Source organism: Lissotriton vulgaris, chromosome 12, assembly GCF_964263255.1.
Source record: "Lissotriton vulgaris chromosome 12, aLisVul1.2, whole genome shotgun sequence".
In the NCBI taxonomy this organism is placed as follows: domain Eukaryota; kingdom Metazoa; phylum Chordata; class Amphibia; order Caudata; family Salamandridae; genus Lissotriton; species Lissotriton vulgaris.
In genome coordinates this window covers 588528785-588549739 of record NC_141700.1, presented here as the reverse complement: position 1 = coordinate 588549739, position 20955 = coordinate 588528785, and the positions used below count along the sequence as shown (strand labels likewise).

The 20955-nt window shown below is 43.3% G+C and overlaps 1 protein-coding gene across 2 annotated transcripts in view; it reads right to left on the bottom strand.

Annotated features, from left to right (window-relative positions):
- Window positions 1-20955, bottom strand: part of SIAH1 (siah E3 ubiquitin protein ligase 1) — a 114896-nt gene that overhangs the window by 76156 nt on the left and 17785 nt on the right. The window contains exon 1 of one of the 2 annotated variants that reach the window (XM_086945447.1): window positions 5507-6123. The exons of the other annotated variant lie outside the window; for it this stretch is intronic. Coding sequence (XP_086801573.1) covers window positions 5507-5597 — 91 coding nt within the window. The 5' untranslated portion in view covers window positions 5598-6123. Of the gene's footprint in view, window positions 1-5506; window positions 6124-20955 lie in introns of those variants that run through there. 2 annotated transcript variants of the gene reach the window in all.

The following is a 20955-nucleotide window of genomic DNA, read 5'->3' as shown; positions in this document are numbered from 1 at the left end:
GACTTTTACATTATAGGTCAAGTGTTCCTCCACATCAGATTCAAGTATTTGTTTCTCCTGGGCCTCCCAAGCAGCCACCAATTCCTCATCTTCCATTAAACCCACGTCACGGTTGGCTCACTCATTTGGGACACAGACAAAAAAAGTATTTTGGCTTGCATTAACAAGCATGCTAAACAAACTTCTGACTTAAGATCATACGCTAAACATAAAACACACACCGGATACACATCATCAGCAACATTATTTTCACTGGATTTGTTGGGTTTCCATCGGAATGTCTTTCGAAGCAGGCGAAGCGTGTGGAAACATGACGAGAAGACTGTTGATCTGGTGGTTCACTGTGCGCAAGAAGTGCAGTAGGATGCCTTGGTTTGGTGCATGGTCCAGTTCCCAATGATAAGGGCCACCAGGAATCGTCCCAAGCGGAAGGGGTGGATTCCAGGATGAGGACTTCTGTCTTGTCCGAGACAACTGTTTTTCATCAAGGTGGCGCAAAGGCCTCCATCCTGCTGTGGAAATTGTTTCTGGAGGGTGTGGGTTAGTTTGTGAGGATCAGTTGGGTGTAGTCAGCGTAGGAGACTATGTTGAGTCTCTATTTCCCAACTATGGCCAGGAGGGGGCATGTCTCTACATGGCCATAGTTGGGAAATCGAGACTCAACATAGGTGGAGGAGCCCTGGAGGACTCTGCAGCTGATCTCCATGGGTTAAGAGGAACAGGGCTGTGTTCGACCGGTGAGGAAGGAGTGGATCCTGGGCCTTGTCGTGGATGCCAGCAACGTGTAGTCTTGTGATTATGGTGCGGTTGGAGATTGTGTTGCAGGCGTCCAAAAGGTCCCGAAGGATGAGGGCTGCGGATTCGTACCGGTGGGGAAGTGGGTGTCGGTGGCAAGAAGTGCAGCCTCAGTTCTGTGGTTGCTTCTGGATTGGGAGATTTTTAGGACGTGGTCTGCTTCGATTAACTCCGTTGTCAGAGGTCTTGGGAGGGAGGGACGTCTGGCTTCGCTTGTGGGTCTGGCAAACTTCTTAAAAAAGGCAAATGGTTCTTAACTATTGTGCGGGTTGGCGTTTAGTCTGTCCTGGAGGGCAGTTTTCTTTTTGGTTTTGAGGTGGTGGTGTGTGGCGATTGCGGCTTTGGAGGTTGTGTGGGTACTAGTGTCATGTTGTTCCTCCATTTCTTCTCTAGTCGTCGGCAGGTGTGCCCGAACTGGTGGAAGGCAGGAGTGAACCAGCTGGCTTTCGTGTTGCTTGCTGTTTGAGATCCATTGGTGGAGGTTGCGTGATGCGTTATTGGTGTTGGCGGCTGTGTGGTTGTGCTGAGGGGGCAGCGAGCTGTTCTTCAGTCACCTTCTTCCAGCTACGGCCATGGGCTGGGGCATGATTTACGGTGAGTTTGGTGAAGGCAAAGTGCATGCAGTGGTGGTTGGTCCAGATGAGTTAGGTGGTGTGGCTGTAGGTGATGTTTCTGCTGGAGGAGAAGACTGGGTTGAGAGTGTGTCCTGCTGCGTGGGTTGGAGCAGTGACTAGCAGCTTCAGTTCTATGTTGGAAATGTTTTCCAGAAGGGATGCAGTGTTCCGGTCGTTGGGTCTGTCCAAGTGCCAAGTTGAGGGCGCCGAGTAGGACGTAATCGGTGGATGCGAGAGCCTGCGGGGCGATGGTGTCGATGATTGCTTCAGTGAAGGGTAGGCGGGGCCTGGTGGTTGGTAGACAAGGGTGCTGCGGAAGGTGGTGTTGGTCTAGATCTGGAAGTGGAGGTTTTCCATTGTGGTAGTTGGGCGGTCTGAGTAGGTGAAGGGTGTTATTGTGGATGATGGCGATTCCTCCTCCAGGTCAGTTGGCACGGTCCTTGTGGGTGATCTCGTAGCCAATGGGGATGGTGGTGGCAATGTCTGGGCCAGAGCTGGGGCTTGTCCAGATTTCCATGAGGAAGGCTATGTCGGAAGAGACGGAGTCAAGGAGGTCCCAGATTACTGTGGCGTGTTTGTGGAAGGAGCAAACGCTGAGGAGGATTCAGCTGAGCCAGTCAGGTCCGGTGTTAGTCGGATGCAGCTGCAGTTTCGGCAGGAGAAGGGTCCTTGGGTGTCCTTTGGCGATGCGGGTGGCATCTGGAGTCAAGGAGGGGGCTGGCGTTGGATGGTCTGAGAACCAGGGTCCGTGGCACGGCGTCAAGGGGTAGAGGGATTTGCCTTTGGCACAGCTGCCATTAAGTAGTGTACGGGAGAGTGGGGCTGGACAGCTGAGAGGTGGCAATGCAGGAAGTGGGAAAGGGGCGCTGGATGGGATGGGCTGCAGGGGCACAGGCGGCAAAGGGCACAATGAAGAAAAAGGGCAAGGGTGAAAGAAAGAAAACGCAGGAAAAGACGGAAAAAAGTATTAAAAAAATAAATATAAGAGGAGGAGCGCAGAGCAGCACGGTGAGGGTCTATTACTAGAGAGCCAGGTGCATGTGGGGAGGCCTGCCGGTGGAGGAGAGCCTCGAACCACTGACCAAAGTGTCAGCAACAGGGAGCTCGGGCAGCAGCTACCAGAAGAAGCAGCAAAAGTAAAGGAGGAGGGCACTGAAAGGTCTCACAATACAAGGTGACACTTCCTCATTTAATAGCATCTATTTCTTCTCGTGCAATAGACACTGGGTATGCATCTGCACGATAAAAATAAACATTCTGCATCCTGCAATTTAATGCAAAATATAAAAAAATTTTATCAGACTAAATGCAAGTCACTTGGTTGTTCAGAATGTATAGTAAAATGCTGATAAAGGTCTACATTCTTGCAATAACTCCAGCGGTGCAATAAAGGTCTCCTTACAGCAAGTATACAGGGGGAAATAGTAAGAAAGCAGGCACAGTCCAAGGGCCCATATGGTTATAATGCAAAATCTAAAAAAACACTAAAATTCACCAGCAGCCCTAAGTGATGCAACCACATTACCCAATCCAATTATACGAGATATCATTTTTCACTCATATCAGAAGAACTCATGGCCACCACAACCCAGAATCCACTGGGCTCAGCCGGACAATATCTGGCAGACAAGAGCAGACTGACCTCACACACGCCTAACTTGATTATGATATTTTGCTGACCCAATGGCCATTGTCGGTTACAGGTGACCAGTAGTCTCTGGCCATGGCATGGCCTACTTTGACCTCCTACAGCTCACCCACAGGTCCCACCCAGTGCTTTGGGTGTTGAGCCCCGCCTGGGTCCACAGCCTGTAATTATGGCACCTCTCCTTCAAAAGTTCAACTAGTTATAGCTAGGACCTGAGTGCAGAGAGCTTCTCCTACAGACCCTCAGCCTATTTCCTGTCGCTCTTCTAGAAATCAAAGCATACAGTCAAGTACATGCTTAACAGGATCTCAACACAGTCGGTGGTCTTCAGGCATTCATCATCCTGTTCTGTGACCCCAGGATGCACTACACTTTGAGCACAATCTGAAAAACCTTGCCATAGCTTCTTTGAATTTCTACTCTTTTGGTTTGTCCTTTCAACTTTTCATTCATTTTGCTTTCCAAATCATGAACTGTACTTGCAAATGTTCACAATAGTTATTTAATTCCCTAACTTTGCATGCAGACTTACGCATTGTTTATGGTAATAAAGGAATTTCTTATCCTTCCATGAAATCACTTAATGTCCCCAAAATCTTCTGGGGCTGGAGCATGTTCCTGGTCTCTCACGGAGGTGCCTACCACTAGTGCAAGTTGAAAATGGTTGTATTGTGTAACTCCAGCTCAGTGCAAGAATTCCAAACTGCAACAGATTGTGGCAGACTTGAGGAGCGTGTGCCAAAGTGCAGATAATCGGGTGCTAGCACGTTCAGACTGGACATAAATTGAACCAAACTTATTTCCAAAGCAGCGTTCAAAATATACAGAACAACTTTAAGGCGCCTTTAAGTAATGGAAATCTCTTTAAAAAAAATAGAAAAAGTTAACTCGTGGGGCCTTTGAGTGTTTTGCTTTAAAGTCATGCCTACATGTCCGGTATAGTGTAACTCCACCCAGTAACTTTTTAATGCTACAGAGAGTATATTTTTCTATGGAAATTCACAGGAGATCGCTACAAATAACATTCCATTTAGTATGAAATCTGAAAAGTAGAAGACGAACTAGAACTGAATTAAAATGCCTTTTATTTGAAAGTTTTCTAAACAGATGAATAAAAGGCACTGCCAATTCCAAAGCCAATAACGTAAACTCTCGCAAATGCAATGCTTATTGCATTGCAAATGCTTGTAATACTTAGGAGTTAGTATTAAGCTACGATCAGCATTAACATTTGATATTTGATGTTAGTGCTTTTCATCCCTTTCATTTCCATCTCACTACATGTTGAAGTTACACAAGTATATTACAAGGAAAAAACCACACATCTGATCATCATACATTGCACTAATACTTCACACATTGGTCACACTACTAACCCACATGGTTCAACCTAGGACCACATACGGTTTAACATACTACACGTCCACCAAAAACACTTTGGTGCCTTGTCAGGGATAAGCAGCATATCTGTAAACAAATGCACAAATAAAACATAAAAACACATTTGGTTGTGGGAATGAAGGATTTTACGCTGGTCTAAATTTCTCTGTGCATTTCATTTTCTGTTAATGGACACTTTCCCCTTACAAAGTTTTATTCTGAAAATAAAACTCAAAATATTTAATCCATAAGTTAATTTGTTTTAATAGATGGTAGGTAAAATATTATAAAGGCTATGCTTACTGGGAAAAGCACCCCACCCATGCTGTTCATACAAAAAAAATTCAACATAGGGGACCACAAGGTATTAAGCGCGTTTCACAAGTATTCCTGTGCAACTTGGGCGCATGAAAAGGCAAAATACTACAAAAAACGTTCTATTTACCCCCCAAAAATAATGCGCTTTTCCATATTGCAACACCAAACACTGATATGGAATGCCATTTATTCAACAAACGCCAACATGAAACGTGTTTCGGTTTATGTACAAAAGTAAATGTAAACATCAAGAACTAGTGGATTTGCATTTTATGTTCTTGAAAGTGGGATTTCACCAATTAAATACAAAATGTAGCCTCTCACTCGGTAGAAATGTTAACCAGAACGGACAACAAATCTCCTCTATTCTACTGGTAGGGAGGGGCGGACGGACACATGATCAGCCACCGTACTTCCCAGTGCTGGGCATGCCCTTCCTCATCTCGTGACACATCAGTAGTGATGAATTGGCATGTCCGAATGAGACGAGTGTGTCCGGTTACAAAAGCCCGTTTCAGTTAGGCAGCTGAAATAACACGCTTAAGCGCCAAGAAAGTACGACCCAAAAGAAAAGTAGTTAACATGAAAGCCGCAAACTGAACTTTATAATAAAAGACTAGTCCATTTAACTTAATTTAATAAACTAACAAACATAAATATAAAAAAAACGCGTCAGCATTCGATACAAAAAAAACTCATGCAAGGAAGATAGTAAAGCAGTGCTACAAATCGAAATTAAAACAAGGGTTACCTTTCCTTTTTCGGTTTTTACTTCCTGACAAACAAGTCAAAAGGATTCCCTTCCAAGAGTACAAAACACCTAGAGTAGATTTTCCCGTCATGAGTGCTTAAACAGGGCATTTCGTTTTTCCAGAGAAACTGAATCCATAACAAAAGTCTCACTTGGAAAACGATTCAATAATATCGTAGCAGTTGGTTGGAAAAGAAAAAAAAAGTATCTCCTTCGCACATCTCCCAGAGAAACAAACCGTGTGTGAAAGAAACTCCCAGCAACCGACGTAAAAGTTAAAGTCTAAACTGGTTACCAAAACAGGCTCAATCCAGAAAAGAGCCCCTCAACTTAGTTTCAAGTTGTCCGTCGGCCGAGATTAACATGGTTAAATTCTTTACAACAGCTTCCAAATGCACGCAACCCCCCAGCGGCGAAAAGTCTCGAAATCCATGGCACGGAGCCCTGTGCCAAGATACAATGAGTCCAGAACAGTAAAAACCATTTTTGTGTGTGCTCCAAGTGCCAGTGGTAGTAAATGAACGCGAGCCCGTCCCACGAAACGTTTAATGTCACGAAGCAATACACGCAGCCACAAGTTGTTTTCCTCCTCGCGGTCTCCAGGCGGGCCAACTCCCTTACAGACAAAATCCCACACAGCTCCACCTAACGGAAGGAACTTGCCATAGTTTGCGTCGCTCTCCTTTCAATTAAAGGAATTTTCCACTAACATAGTAGTAGAACAAAACGGTTAAACACACGATTGTTAACTGAGAAAGTTACTTGCTTGTAATCCTATACCTGCAAGATCCTAGAACACATTTTAATACACAACTCCAAAATAAAAAAAGAATGTATTCTAGAAAACATGCATGTAAATCGGAATAGTTTGTTTTTTCTTTAACAAACCAACTTATGGCATTTATGACTGTATTCACCACCAGATAGCAATATTTTATTTAAACAAAAAGCATGAATGAAAAATCTTAGTCACTTCAGAAAAAGTACCGTTTTAGGATTTTTGGGCGTTCCAAGCAACAAAAAAAGTTCCCCTACCTCTTTGGAATGACTTTAAATGTATATTTATTTTTCTGATAATTACCGGGTAATAGCAATCAATGAATTCAACATTAAACTTTCATAAATCGGAGCATGCAAAACAGCACAAACTGTTGAGCATCCGCAAGACAAAAGAAAGGTTGAACAAACACCAAGACGTTCCTTTTTGTCCTTTTGTTTTGCAACAATCTTTTATGTGAAATTCAACGTCTAACTAGACTGCTTTAAATAGCAGGAAAGACATAGGATGGACGTTTTGGTGGCTGTATAATGGACTCGTGTCGAATATTAAAATAGATGCACATAGCACTTCAATGAGGCTTCAGTTGCTGAATAAGTGTTATCCTAACTTCCCCTTCACAATAGGTCTCGCTGAAACAATGGACAAGCGTTTGCAATGCAATCTGTCTCACCTTCGGGACCTTAAATGTATTTAGCTATGCTGCATATTAGCCTGGGTGCTGAAACATATTCCCTCCATGTTCTTTAACATGGAGGGAAAGTAAGCACCAAACTGCATGACACCAGGTATGGGAACACATGGAGAGAAATATTGCCTTTCAGCGGGAAATGGTATAGTCCAAGGCTCTGTTTTTAGTATAAAATCAGGGCCTTCGGTGGTCATATCACTGAAAATACAAGATTTGAAAAAAAATATTGTCTATGGGTGTTTGTGGAAGACAATTTCAATGGACTGTAATCTAGAGAATGCTAAAGTGATTCTGGTATTTTACAGACCTCTTCTGGTTTTCTATCAAGAAAGTTAAATAGCGACAGTTGTCAGAAAGGTTTTAAAAAGAAAGTCCCCCAGCAGAAAGCAATTCTGTTATCTTACTGCCTTCTACTGGTCGTTTTCTATCAAGACAAGTTAAATATAGGCAGTTTAACAGAAAAAAAAGTCCCCAAGCAGAAGCAGACAAGTCCTAGGGCTGGTCTCAAGAGCCCACAAAGTACATGCACATAAGTATATACAAGAGGTTTTGAATGCTCGACCTAAAAAGCAATGCTCCAAGGATCCCCATTACTCCATCAGGTGAAATCTGTTAATTTTCTAATTAATTATCTTGCCCCTCTCTCCTCGTTCTATTTGTACAACTTCTTTGGCTAGACCGTGATCTCTAACTGTTGAATTAGAAATGTGCAGGAATCTGTATTGGACAGAGTGGTGAAAAGAAGAGTATGACGACAGAAGTAAAGGTAAAAGGGAGGAAATAGGAGAAAGATAAAGGGGGAGGGAGCCAGGAAGGAAGAGAGATGGAAAGTGGACAAAGCGATAGAGAAGGGTACAGAGATAGGTAGGAGTTTAGAGTGATGTTGCAGAGCTAAAAGGTAGGGAGAAGGAAATGTAAATATGGAGAAGCATGCTAGAGATAAGGTAGAAAGAAGAGAGGAATAAGTGGTGAAGTTGTGAGAAGTATTTAGAGATGAAAGTAAGAAAGCTATAAAAAAGGGCCAAAATAAGAGGCAAGAGGACAGATCATTCAATGATCTGTGAGGAGAATGGTAGAACTATGAAATTTAGAGAGAAAATAAAATACAAAGACAACTAAGGTAGAGAAAGGCAAGATCGATACAGAGAACAGTTGTGCGGTAAAGGGTGCATGAATTTAAATGTAAATGTTTTAAAAATGGTAATGAAAAAATATAGCGAAATAAAGGCGAAGAGAGTAAGGTGGTTAGAGGCGAGGTACAGAAAACAGGGGTAGAAAGGAGTGAGAAGAGGTAACAAACTATATGTTGGATAAACAGTGTGCTTAGAGGTGAAGTAGAGAGAAATCAGGCAGAAAGAAAGGTGAGGAATAGATGGTCTGGCAGAGATGCAAGGAGATTTAAAGAGCAGTCCGATGCGGGAGTAGATGAAGGCAAGATACAGAGGTGAGATGAAGGCAAGATACAGAGGTGAGATGAAACCACAACGAGACGAGACTTAAAGATTTGAGAGGCAAACCACAAGTTAAAAGAGAACCTAAAGAAATAGAGATGTAAAATAGGAACAGTGAGAGGGGTTAGGCCATGAGAGATGTGGGGTAGAGAAGTGTATGGAAAGAGGTCAGGAAGACACAGAAAAGGCAGAGATTGGACAGGGTAGGTAAATAGAGCTGCTGTAACAAGAAAAACGTAAAGCAAAAATGGAAAGAGGTAGATTGGAGGTGAAGAGTTCTCAACCTAATTGCAATCAACTACGAGAGCAAGGGTTAAGATTGGTAAAGGCCATGTATGCCAGGCTGCCAAAATATGCGTTTATAGGCACAGTTAACACTTTACTAGGGGCCTGTGGGAGGCAAGGGCTTGGGCCAATTGCTAATTTTACACAATCCTTAAAGCATCTCTATTCAAGAACTCCAGAAGCGGCCTAGTCCATCTTGCCACGCAGAGACTGAAGCAGTTCATTTTCTGAAGGTCAGAATGTCAAAAGCTCGAACAGGACCCCAAGACAAGACCAAGAGCCCAGCCCACACGAATTCAGAGGTAACACTAATGATCAAGAATTCGGTTCAGAAATAAGCAACTTGGATTCATCGAGTTTATGAAGTCTGGCCCCCTTTATAGTATCTTAATGAACCATAAGAACTCATTACCAACCCCCCCCCCCCCCCCCCCCCCCCCCCCGGACAGAGTAGAAGAGACACATCAACATACCTGGCAAATAAACAAAACAAAGAAACACTCTACAAATACTATGACTACAAGAACCTAATTGCAATTGTGAGCAGATGTGGAGTAGGTTTTACTGCTGCAGGATCTAGAAGACTCGCAGTAATGCAAGTACACTATGAATTCCTATCAAAACCAACAGATCACAGAAGGTAGAAAAGAAACCAAGAAAGGCCTTCTAGCCAACAGCTAAAGTTTAGCCAAAGGCTTATCTGGCAACAGGACTAGGATTTAAAATCACACCAGTAACTATACAACTTAATGGCTGTCTAGCCATTCTTAAGTCAGCATTCCAATATTTTTCAACTTAAAGATCTCAAAACAATTGGAGAGCATTAGATGAAGGTAAAACCACACTCTTAAAGGAATTAAATGTCAACTGTGAATTATTGCATACAAATAAATTACCTGCTGCAGCCATGTTTTCCTGCTCATTTTACCTGTGCTCAAGTGCCCACCTAGGATGTTTCAAGCCTCTCCCACATTGTGGCTCCCAAGACAGCTGAAGAGGTTTACATTGTTGTAACAAATTAAGATAGTCTTAATTTCTGCTGGTCTCAGATGCCATCACCCGTGTACTCCTTTGTTTCACAGTACCAAGTAATGACCGCTGAATACATATATTTGTGCTTGCCTTTCAGCATGCATATTTTATGAGTGCAAAACACTTCCAAGATGGCAAATTGTAATTTACAAATATTTATCTTTTTGCTATTATAAGGCCCTTCAATAATTGGTGAACATGCATATTTTTTTGTAACGGTCCTGATGTATCGGCGCTGGCTTGAATGCAGGAAGCAGAGTTGGACCAGACTCAACACCCCCAGGGGCTGGTGGACTTGGAAGGATGGCGTATTCTTCGACTCGCCGCTTAAAACAAATAGCACTAGGTACATGTCTAAATTTAGGTTAAATGAAGTCCGATTGATTTATCAGCTGTATATGGTTTAAATACTGGAAAATGAAATGGTTGCCTTGCGGGTTATGTAATGAAGTGGCCTGGGTAGTAGGTACATGGAGAAGTCCTGGAATTTCAGGAGTTAAGAGGCTTCTCTGGATGCACTGAAAGCTCGTGAATTCTGCTGGGGTCCCTATCAAAAACAATGCAATAGTTTTGTTGAGGCTCAGTCGCTGATCAATTCTGAAGTCAGGGTGTATGTATGCCAATGTACTGAATACCTCATCTCCTCTAAAGACTTATTCGAATCACAAGAACGGGCTCTTTACATATAGCAGGACCGCAAAAGGGTCTAATTTGGAGAGTGTGTTGGAGCAGGCATGGGTGAGGGGTGCTTCAAAAGTGATGCCTAATTACACAATGGTACTGCCCAAGTAAGCAGAGACTGGATGATCCGTGATTTAGATAGTCAATGGTTTGCACCCGCCCCCCTCCAACTGCCCAAACTATTGTCATTCTTATGTCACTTACCAAGCCCATAACATTTAGAAAGTGTGTCAGAACCACTCATGTAGCCTAGAGGCTGTATAGAAAATGTAATCCCTAGATGTGTAATTTGCCTTCAGATAGGAAGTAATAAGAACCCTTATTGTGTAATGTGTAGTTCAGCGACTATACAAGGCTTTAGGAATTAAACTGCACTTTCATTGTACGTGTCCCACCAAACTCTGTGCGAAACGGTTAAGGTCACTGTGGGGTAAAAAAACAAAAGGAAAAAAACATCCAAGATTTGCACACTATAAGGGAACTATCGAACCAAAAGACAATGGACATGCTACCACTGCATCTGTCCCAATCAACCATACAGGTTCTGCACTTGCCGTGAAGTATGCAGAGGCCTCAGGTCTCACCATGCTCGAATTCCAGTGTCCAGAAGTGCTCCTCTTGCAGCTACCTAGCTGTTCAGATCATGTGATGCAGTCTATCCTGCTGCCAAAAGCCACAGCCTGCACCCCCAGTATTGGGACGCTCAATGTGTCTGGTCAACCAGCCCTCTTCGCTGTAAGCCAGATTGGTCAGCTCATTGTTTAGGCATGTCTGGAGGGTACCGGTGGCAGACATGAAGCAAAAACCTGCCTTGAGCACAATGCCAACCTTCTAGTTGAGACAACAAGTCTTGCCTGTATCACGATCAAATACTCCTATAGTGTGATATCAGTAACTGCATAAACAACCCAGAATGTAAACATTTTTATCAAGCATGAATCTCATTGTATAGTAGTTTTAAGACTCCTGTAACTCAGAACAGGCTTAAAAAATGTTATGGCTCTAGTAGGGCTATTCTGTTGCACATTCCTAGCAGAGCAACCGCTCATTCAAACTTGGCAAGAGGAAGGGCATTTTAGGAGAATAATGAGCATCTTACTGCATGCATGAATGAATGACATCTCAAGTGTCCAGCACTTCCTCAGTGAGAAGATCCTGCCACCTGCTCATTAGACAGGTTCTAGATTTTCGCTGAGGGTAACCAGTTTGTCAGGAGATACACACACTCGTTAAATTTATGAATTTTAGCTCTATGATCCAACTGACCATTTTCTAGAGAGAACTATAATTGGTTGAGTGAAAACTGTTTTGATCTTTTATTGTGGTGCTTCTTATTTTTAATTATACACGGGTTGGATTTTATGCTTATTGTGTTTTATTTTACACGCAGACGCCATCAACAAAGAGCACTTTCTTTAAACATTCTAGAGCAGTAGGAACAGGATTTGAACATTTCTTCATGCTGGTAACACACCCACCTTCCCATTCACCGTCACTACATCTCTGAACATCACTCACCTTTCACTTGTTCAGGCAACCTCCATACCCAATAATCATCACATCCACAGTGGTTGATCTTACTTCTACTACAGATAGACCAGTAGGCAAAGACCGAAATGACAGTGCGATCATGGGGTACAGTAAATGCATCTTGACTTCAAGAACCCAATACAAATCTATATCCTTCGGGAGACCTGCTGGGATGGAGCAAGTCACAAAAATACCAGGCACTAACTGTGGGTGTAGAAACAAAGCCTTCCGTGTGTGGTTACTCAAGCATTGGTCTGGATCATTCCTAAATCATACCTGCCATAGGACACCCAGCTAAATCACCCCTTCAATAAGAGAAGGCCAAAATGACTTCAGATACTGCTCATTTTTCTGCCATCTTCATTCCTATCTATGGAGTAGACCTGTTTAAGAGCGCTAACTAACTAACTAAAATAGTAAACACTATTTCAATTGCCCTTGCACTGAGCTAACCAATTTTAAGCAGAATGAACTGCAATTTCCAGTCCATTATTATGGAATGTTTTCAGCGATTAAGATGAGGGGAACCTTGCCTGTGGCAAAACTGTTTAAGACAGTACAGACTATGATAATATAGACCAATATGAGGACAACAAAGATAGAGAATCTTCATTCCTCCACCACCAAAAACGCTTTGTCAACCAGGACCAAACACTAGTCCTTTCCGAAACGATTCAGCAAACTTTTTCACGTAAGCTGTTAACACTTTTACACATTTAATCAGTCTGCTCAAATATGCCAATAGAGCTGTTTGGTATGATAACAGCCAAAGACTCAAATTTCACAAGCCCACCTTTGACTACCAAGACAAAATTGAGGCATCCTCTTCGGTAAAACCAGACAATAGCTCTTCAAAATGTTGTGAGCCATGTGACGTAAACTGTGCTTAGTACTACATTCTTTTTCACAAGACTGCAGTACAGACAGCTCCAATTATTTTCTGTGTACCCAACATCTGTTTCACCCTAGCAGCTTTGGGTGTAGCCTGTAGGCAGGCTTTATCACAGCAGCACAGAGCCAAAGGGGAGCAAAGCAAGAACCATGAGTGGAGGTAGATCAATATCCCAAAAGCTACTAGATCAAATGGCTTATATACTAAAAGAGCTGATGGAGACGTTTGGGTCTTATCAAGTACCTGGATCTCTTACCAGTGAGTGAAATGCACATTGATGCCTACTGACCAGGGGTTATAGCTGAGAGGTAACGTTTACTTGAATCCAGTTAAGTCCCCCAAAATACACTAGGTCCCAAGCATACGGGAGGGAATTAAAAATAAGCAAAATGTCACAAATCAACAATCCAATGGCTAAATTTGTTCCTAGTGGGAGGGTTTTTTCTGACTACACAAGCAACAGTTATGTTGGATTCTGACAAAAGCGTTTCACAAGTCAAGTTCAACCAATCCAAGGGATGGAGAAACCTTTCCTGCTGGTGAATCAAGAGACCATGTACTTTAAGGAAGTTTCAGACTTTTGTTGCAGTAGAAAGCCGGAGGCGCCTCAGTCAAATGCAGAAGAGCGTGCTTCATTGGGATCTCCATGCGGATCCCGGGTAAGCTAGAAAAAACTATGGACATTGACCATTTTCCTCTAAAGCAATTAAATCAATCCAGGAAAATCCCTCAGTTAGAAAATATATGGAGTGCTGCCATAACTCAAGAACAGAACTGTACAATCTACTTTCGCTCTGTACGAGTGTTCGCTCTTCCAGATCAGAAGTAATGGGCAGATGACATTCTGGGTTATCCCCAACTCATACCTGAAAGGCCAGAAGAGACAAGGATCCGGTTTGCACACAAAGAGCATGTCTGTTTATTTATTCTGTTTGTAAAGCATGTACTGCAGAACCGAATTGTATCTATAGGCTCATGTAGAGATTATTCAAAGAGTTACAACATGCTATGAGATCTTCTGTACGTGCCAGATGCTACTATGCAGCAGTTTAGGATACTGTTTGGCCGTACGAATTAAGATGGCATTAGTGGTGGCTTTTGGTCTATACAAAATCACCTCCAGCTGATAAGACATTTTGAACACTTTAACCTACTCAACCAATACCAATCAGGTTTCCGTGCAGGTCACAGCACAGAATCAGCCATGACCATATAATTGACGACGCACTACAAATCCTAGATCAAAACGGAGCCTGCTTACTCATCTTGCTAGACCTTTCCTCGGTCTTTGATACCGTCAACCTATCGTCGTGGACTCAGCAAAATCTCTGGGAATAACACTGGACAGAAACCTCAATATGCAAATACACATCAGCACCGCAACAAAAAGGAGCAAACTTTCAGATAAATACTTTGAGAAAGCTGAAACCTTTCATGCCGGAAAAGGACTTCAAGCTTGCAGGACAAGCCCTAGTCGTCCCAAGAGTGGATTATGGGAGTGTGGCTACTTCTGCGGCCTCCACAAAGACAACAGTCCCACTAAGAGCACAAATCAAGGCAGCAGCGAGACTTACCACTGGCTCGAAAAGAAGCTCCCACATATCCCCGGACCTAAAATCCCTCAATTGGCTACCTTTTGAAGCCAGAATTCATTTGAAAATAGCATGACACAAAGCTAATTCTCACAATGCACCCAGATATCTGGCACAGAAACTGGCGCCCTCATGTGGTGTCAGATCTTCAAGAAGCACTAAAAAACTACTACTGAAACAGCAAAGATTCAAGAAGAAAACATATAAACAAACCTTTTCAGGGGATGGCATCCAGAATCTGGAATGCCCTATCCCCATAAATTAGACATATTCCCTCTACTGCATCTTTCAAACAAGCATTGGAAATGCAATAGGGCTCGCATTAGGAAAGTTTGAGCTATTGGTCTTATAAATGAATTTTTTTTTTATTTAGGTGTTATTTTTAAAAATAGCTAAATTATTAGCTTTGTCATTTACAATGCCAATAGTTATAACTTTCGCAAATGTGACACCTATAGCATTTGTAATGCAACATGTTTTGTATTTACGTGACTTAGATGTATTGATATTACAAATAACAATGGCTTTTCATTTTTTTTTAAAATAATTAATACTTAAATAATTTATTTATTTTGTAATGGCAATAGCTTAAACGTTTGTAAATAACTTTTGTTAAGATTATGTTCAGTGTTTTTTATTGTGACGAAAATCCAAGAACAGAAGTGAAATATTAACATCTTTCTGTGATTTGTAATAAAGCGTGAAAGCAGTTTGAAACCTTGAAAGAACATATTTGAACCAGTGATGCTGTGGTTGCGTTGAGTGATGCTGTGGTTACGCTGAGTGATGCTGTGGTTACGCTGAGTGGTGTGTGCATCGGTGGAGCTTAGTGGGTGCATTGGTGGAGCTGTGTGGTGGGTGCATTGGTAGAGCTGTGCACGCGCTTTTTCACGGGCACAGCATCAAATCGCCCGTTTAGTTAAGCTCTGGATAAGCCTCAATATGTCTCGACATCTGCAATGCTTGCGCATTGGCAGAGGTCGAGCCCTAAAAAGAAGTAAAGTCGCTTCTCATGGCTAAATACACCCGAGCCTGGATTACTGATAAGTTATGACCCAACGTATCTTCGATATGGAACTTTAGAATGACTACTGTCCATCCAGATATCCTAGATAGTGTAACTACATGATGCTTGTTATTTTAGGATAGTTGTGTTATGTACCATATAACTATGTACCTACGAGATTATGTCTATGCCATCTTTGACTTGCATTGAACCCAATGTCATTTAAAAGGACTAGGTAACCAAGACACTTGCCCCGGAAAGTGCTCCGATACCTGCGAGAGTCTTGTTCTCGCTGTATAAAACTCTCAAAATAAATAAATCGCATCCGATCTCCATATACCAGCAGTCTAACAGTAATTAGTTTCATTATTGTGATGAAAGTGACTGAGTCGTACCCCTTGCTCCATTACCCAACACGGTTGTGTTGTCTTCTTGCAGAACTTAAGTGAGAAACAGGCTCCGATTTGTGTTGAGGGAGATGGTTTAATGTCTCTGGTGCAAATGGGACGAATGAGCAATCTCCAGTATTGCAGATGGGGGAAATTAGGGCGGAGGCGTCTGGTGGGTTGGTAAAAGTGGACAATGCTGTTAAGCTATTCTGATCTTCAAAAGCTTAGCGCTACCAAACTGTTGCCAGACTGGCTAACTTTTTGCCCTAGGCCACATAAAATATTCGGCAAACGTATAATCCAACACCCTTTTTGAACCATCCGTGAAATATTTGGAAACACGCATGCACATGGGGCAGGCATACAGTAGGTTACAATGATGATGCACCGAAAATTATACTGGAAAAATTAGTTTCTGCATGTAGCAGGTCAGAAATTGAGAACATGTTACGAGAAACCCAAAGGAATCCCAGTTTTGAAAGAGCTAAAGACTGGAAGCTTTCCACCTTTACAGAGCCCATGTTGGCGTATATAGAGATGGAAGTAAATATTAAATACATACTTCGCTGCATGCCAGACAGTTTTGTTATAAAGGCAATAAAATGTCCTGGCAGAGTTATACTTGTTTTCGCCTGACGTGCAAGAGTAAACAAGCATTGGCATAGCCAATAGGTCGCGCCTTTTGGACCATATAAGTTTAGTTATCCAGCACAATATTCTTGGTGCGACAACATCAACTGTTGCATGGCTAACCACTTATACGGTCCCAAAGGCGAGACCTATTGTCTATGCCAATGCTGGTTATTACTTATTGCGGTTGGTCACTGCTATTTTGGGGCAGATTTTCCTGAAGTGTTTGCGTTCCTCAAAGCACAGCTGAGTGAGCATTGTTACATGGATTGCCGTAAAATCAAGCAGAGTCTCATTTATTCAACAGTTAAAATTAGAGTGCGGAGTGCGGAAGGGGGTGGTGGGGGGGGAAGGCCGACTAAAGTACAGCTTACAAACAAAAGTGCATCTAAGCAAAATATCATTTTTAAAAGGCTAAAGGGTTGTACACAGGAATAAGCAATCCTTGAAAAGCACTATAGACATTAAAGTCAGGGCTGGGGAAGGTATCACGTGTGACATTGCCCGGTACTGAGTACCTGCACATCTTTCATTTTAAATGAGTACCTGCACTTTTTAGCACTGCTACAATACATCGAATGTGAGAGAGGCAGCACTACTCAGGAGGCAGCAGGTACTCTAAATAGTGAGTATCTGCACTTCTATAATGCCAAGTTCCACTGAACAGCAGTTTCTCTAAACCAGGTTCTTCTTTGCATTCTGGCATTTGTAGTACTGCTATTAAAATAGTATCAACAGGACTACAAATACCAGAATAACCTGCGGCGAAAGACATGCTTACCTGTCGAACTGTGAAACTAAAGAGCACTCCTGAACCCCACGTGGGACGAAACACATTCCTTTGTAGCACGTGGTTGGGACTATGAAACCTGGGTGCAGACTCCGACTGCACTAGTTTGTGAGAGTAGTAAAACATTGCAAGAAAAACAATGTACAGCGCCTTCCGTGGTCCACCCTGTGGTTTGAAATGATTCGGAATGTCGCAGATTGGCCCCCAGGTGGATGAAACGTGTGTGACTTCATCGGTAATGGTAGAGGGGTGGGCCTCCATTATAAGCCCCGGGGGGAGATGGGGCAATGTGTTTCTGGCAGAGAGAGCCGCTGCTTCAGGTGAGGTGTATGGCTGCACTTGAGTTGCCATTGTGGGAGCTCAGGAACTTAGGTTAGCATTTCATTTTCAATCCTTTTTAGGTTTCGACCTGGCGAGGGCACGCAGTGCCCCTCCCAGATCGAAAACTTTTGTCAACAGTATGGATGTTCGGAGCGCCTCTGTTTCCCATTGGCTAGCTCCATAAATGGACGCTAGCCATTGGGAGACAGAGGCTGTCAATCACGCTTTCCCGTGAAAACGCGATTCGGGGGAGTTTCTGGGTCTTTTTTAAGCCCCGCCCCTTGATGCTGTGTGTCCCGGGCCGCGCTGTGATTGGCTGCCGGCCCGGGACACCCCTGTGACGTCATTCCCCGGGCCGCGCTGTGATTGGCTGCCGGCCCGGGACCCGACTTGTTTTTATGGCATTCCCTAATTGAGTAACACATGGATTTGGCAAAAAACAGAACTCTCAGATTGTTCAACGTTAAGCATGATTACTGAATCCAGTGCTGGATTTAATATTTGCATTACGTGCTTTAAGGTTTGTTTTTTTCTACTATGTTAATGGAAAAGATGCACTACAAATTCCGAATACAACGTGAATCATGTGTGCATCCGCTACTCCCGTGTGGCTTGGCAGGATGTGAGGTGTTGCAACAGCTGCATTTATTCACCCCGGAGGCTGCACCGCCTCTGCTCAAGCTCCTGCAAGAGGAACGTAGTCCAAAGTCGGTCGGAGAAGAGGGCGGCGCCACCTCCCTTCCAGCCTAGGCTGGGCCAGAGGCAAGAACCGATGCTGGGAGGCGCGGCCTGGCTGCACTATCAGTCCTCGGCTTCCGCGTTCTACTGCTGCCGGGGAAGCGCGGGCAGAGATGGCAGCGACAGTTTGGTGCTGCGGCCCGAGGGCTCCTCTCCTGGGGCATCTGCGGGGCTTCCTCAGGTCTGACCCGGCATATGATTAACTGCAGAAGCGTGGGGAAGCATGTGGCTATATTGGGGCGAAGCAGAGTGGAGGGGGCAGATACAGGCTGTGAAGATAGCTACGGGCGTGGGGCTGGTAGGTGATGGGAGTTTTAATACCGCAGAAAATGGGCTGTGGAGGAAAGGAGCAGTAAAGAGTAATGTGGGTCTTCCTCCATGCATGTTTGAAACCCTTTGCAAATCCTGGCTTTATAATCGGCCACCCTTTGCATTCTGGTATTTGTAGTCTAGGTTGTAACCAGTTAAGTGTGTGTTCCTAGTTTTTGTTGTTGCTTGTAGTCAGAATTCCTTCACCCGAAGACACGTTGTTTGGGTTTACTGAAACTGTGTGGTTGGATTCGTATTTTGTGGGCTGAAATGTAGGATTCCTAGGTTATCTGTTGAAATCAAGATCGGGTTATAGCTAGTCCGATTAACCCAGAGGCCAGGAACTATTAATGTGTCTGACAGGGGAAATCTGAAATCACACCGGTTTTAAACCGCACAGAGAACTGGACTAATGTGGACACCAGCGAGACCAGTGTGCGAGCGATAATCCGATCACTTTATGCAGTCCAGGGTAAATAGATGAGGCCAACAGACTTTGCTTTGATTCATGTTCAATAGGGACCTGCCTCTCAGTGCAGCAGGTTATGTGGCACTTGGGCCCACTGCACCCCATATATGGATGTGTTTTATTACTCAATTTGTGGCTAAATTAGAGGCCAGGGCCCCCCTGCTGCCACTGATGTCGAAGGGCAGGCCAAGGCATCATGTCAGTGTTTAAATGAGCATAAGGACCATTGATGACGACCTGCTCCCCGGAAGCCAGCCATAAACCGGCTCACCGCAACCACTATCGACCCAAGAAGACCGTGCAAGCAAACAGGGGTTCCTAATTGTTTCCTCAATGGCTGCCCAGATGACCTCAGCATGGGTTGTACTGTGCTGACTGCGCAGGTTGTGGACACAAAAACATCACAGCATGAAAGGATCTCCCTATCGATACAGTGCCATGAGAACCTGTGTAGACTGACGTAAAGCTTTTTTTATCCTAATTATTTCTTTATTTCTCGCTTGTTGAGTTCGAAGTAAAACCTTTTTATATATATTTTTTTTATAAACCTCAATTGTGTCAAGCATTTTTTCACGTTGCTTTTTCGCTTTCCTGTGGTTCCCTTTCAGCGTGTTGTCCGCTCCTCCTTTTATCAGACTCTGTTCGATGGTTACCTCATTGAACAATAAGGCAACAATGACATCAAAGTGATGTCACTCGGCCAGATCAGACGGGTAGCGTCGAAGTCTGTCACAATATTGTGGCTTGATGATTTTTGGGACGTGGCAGCGGCCATCGGGGGAGGCCGTGTCTCTTCCCTATTAGGATAAGTACATAGGTGGCGGCTCTGGTATCTTCATATTCTCCTTCCCTCATCCAAATAAATGAAATTCCCCAACCAGAGTTGGCTGTTTTAATTGTTCTCGATTTGGACATCTTTACCGCTCATAAGAATCGCCCCCTCAGAGTCGGCCGTTTATGGTAATTTGTCACCGTCTTGCACTTGCTGTCGTCGACAAGTCCTGCTCGGTTTGCCGATGTTGTTGGCTGTGTTGTTGTGTTAGATGTATAGTGTGGGCGTTTGTTAGTATTTTATTGAAAGATGAGGGGTTGTAGTGTGGTACTATGATACATTGCTTTCCCCCCTTCAGGATTGAATTGCTGTTTTGTTATAATCGGGCCACTGTAATTATGCAGCAGGATAAAACCAATTATGTAGCATTGTTGACTAAATTATGCTACAACAAGAGGCTAATTGCGATTTATTTACTTATTTATTTAAAGTTTTATAGAGCGCAAACTTGACCCGTGAGGGTATCAGAGCGCTTTACAGGTTGAAGGACTAATACAGAGAGAATAGCAATAAGTCATGGGGGTAAATAGCGATGAGTGTCCTATGGTAGGCAGGGAGTCAAAGGGGTATGTACAAGGAAGGAGGGGGTGAAAAGGTACAAGGAGCATTTTACAGAATAAATAATTATACGTTAGGGAGGAGAGTGCAGGGGTGCTTTACGTTAACACAGTGATCAATGATCATACATACATCATCATACAATAGAACAGGGTATCGCAAAGGTGATAAGTCTCTCGGTGCTAGTGGCACGGGTTAGTCAAGGAATTTAGCCATGAGGAAGGATTTAGCCTCTTAAGCGATGTTTAGGGTGAGGCGTTTTCACATTAAATGAATTAACATGAACACATTTATTTACTTTAAAAGCATTTAACTAGGCAGGGCACTGTTGTGGTAGCATGGCGACACTGACCTTTTAATCCATGGTCATTTCCCCAGTCGGCAGGAGCCCTTGGAGATTGGTTTGGAAATTAAAAGTTCCAATCCTCCGCTTTCCTTTTAAAAATCATTTTTTTCAGGTGTGTCGGCACCTTAT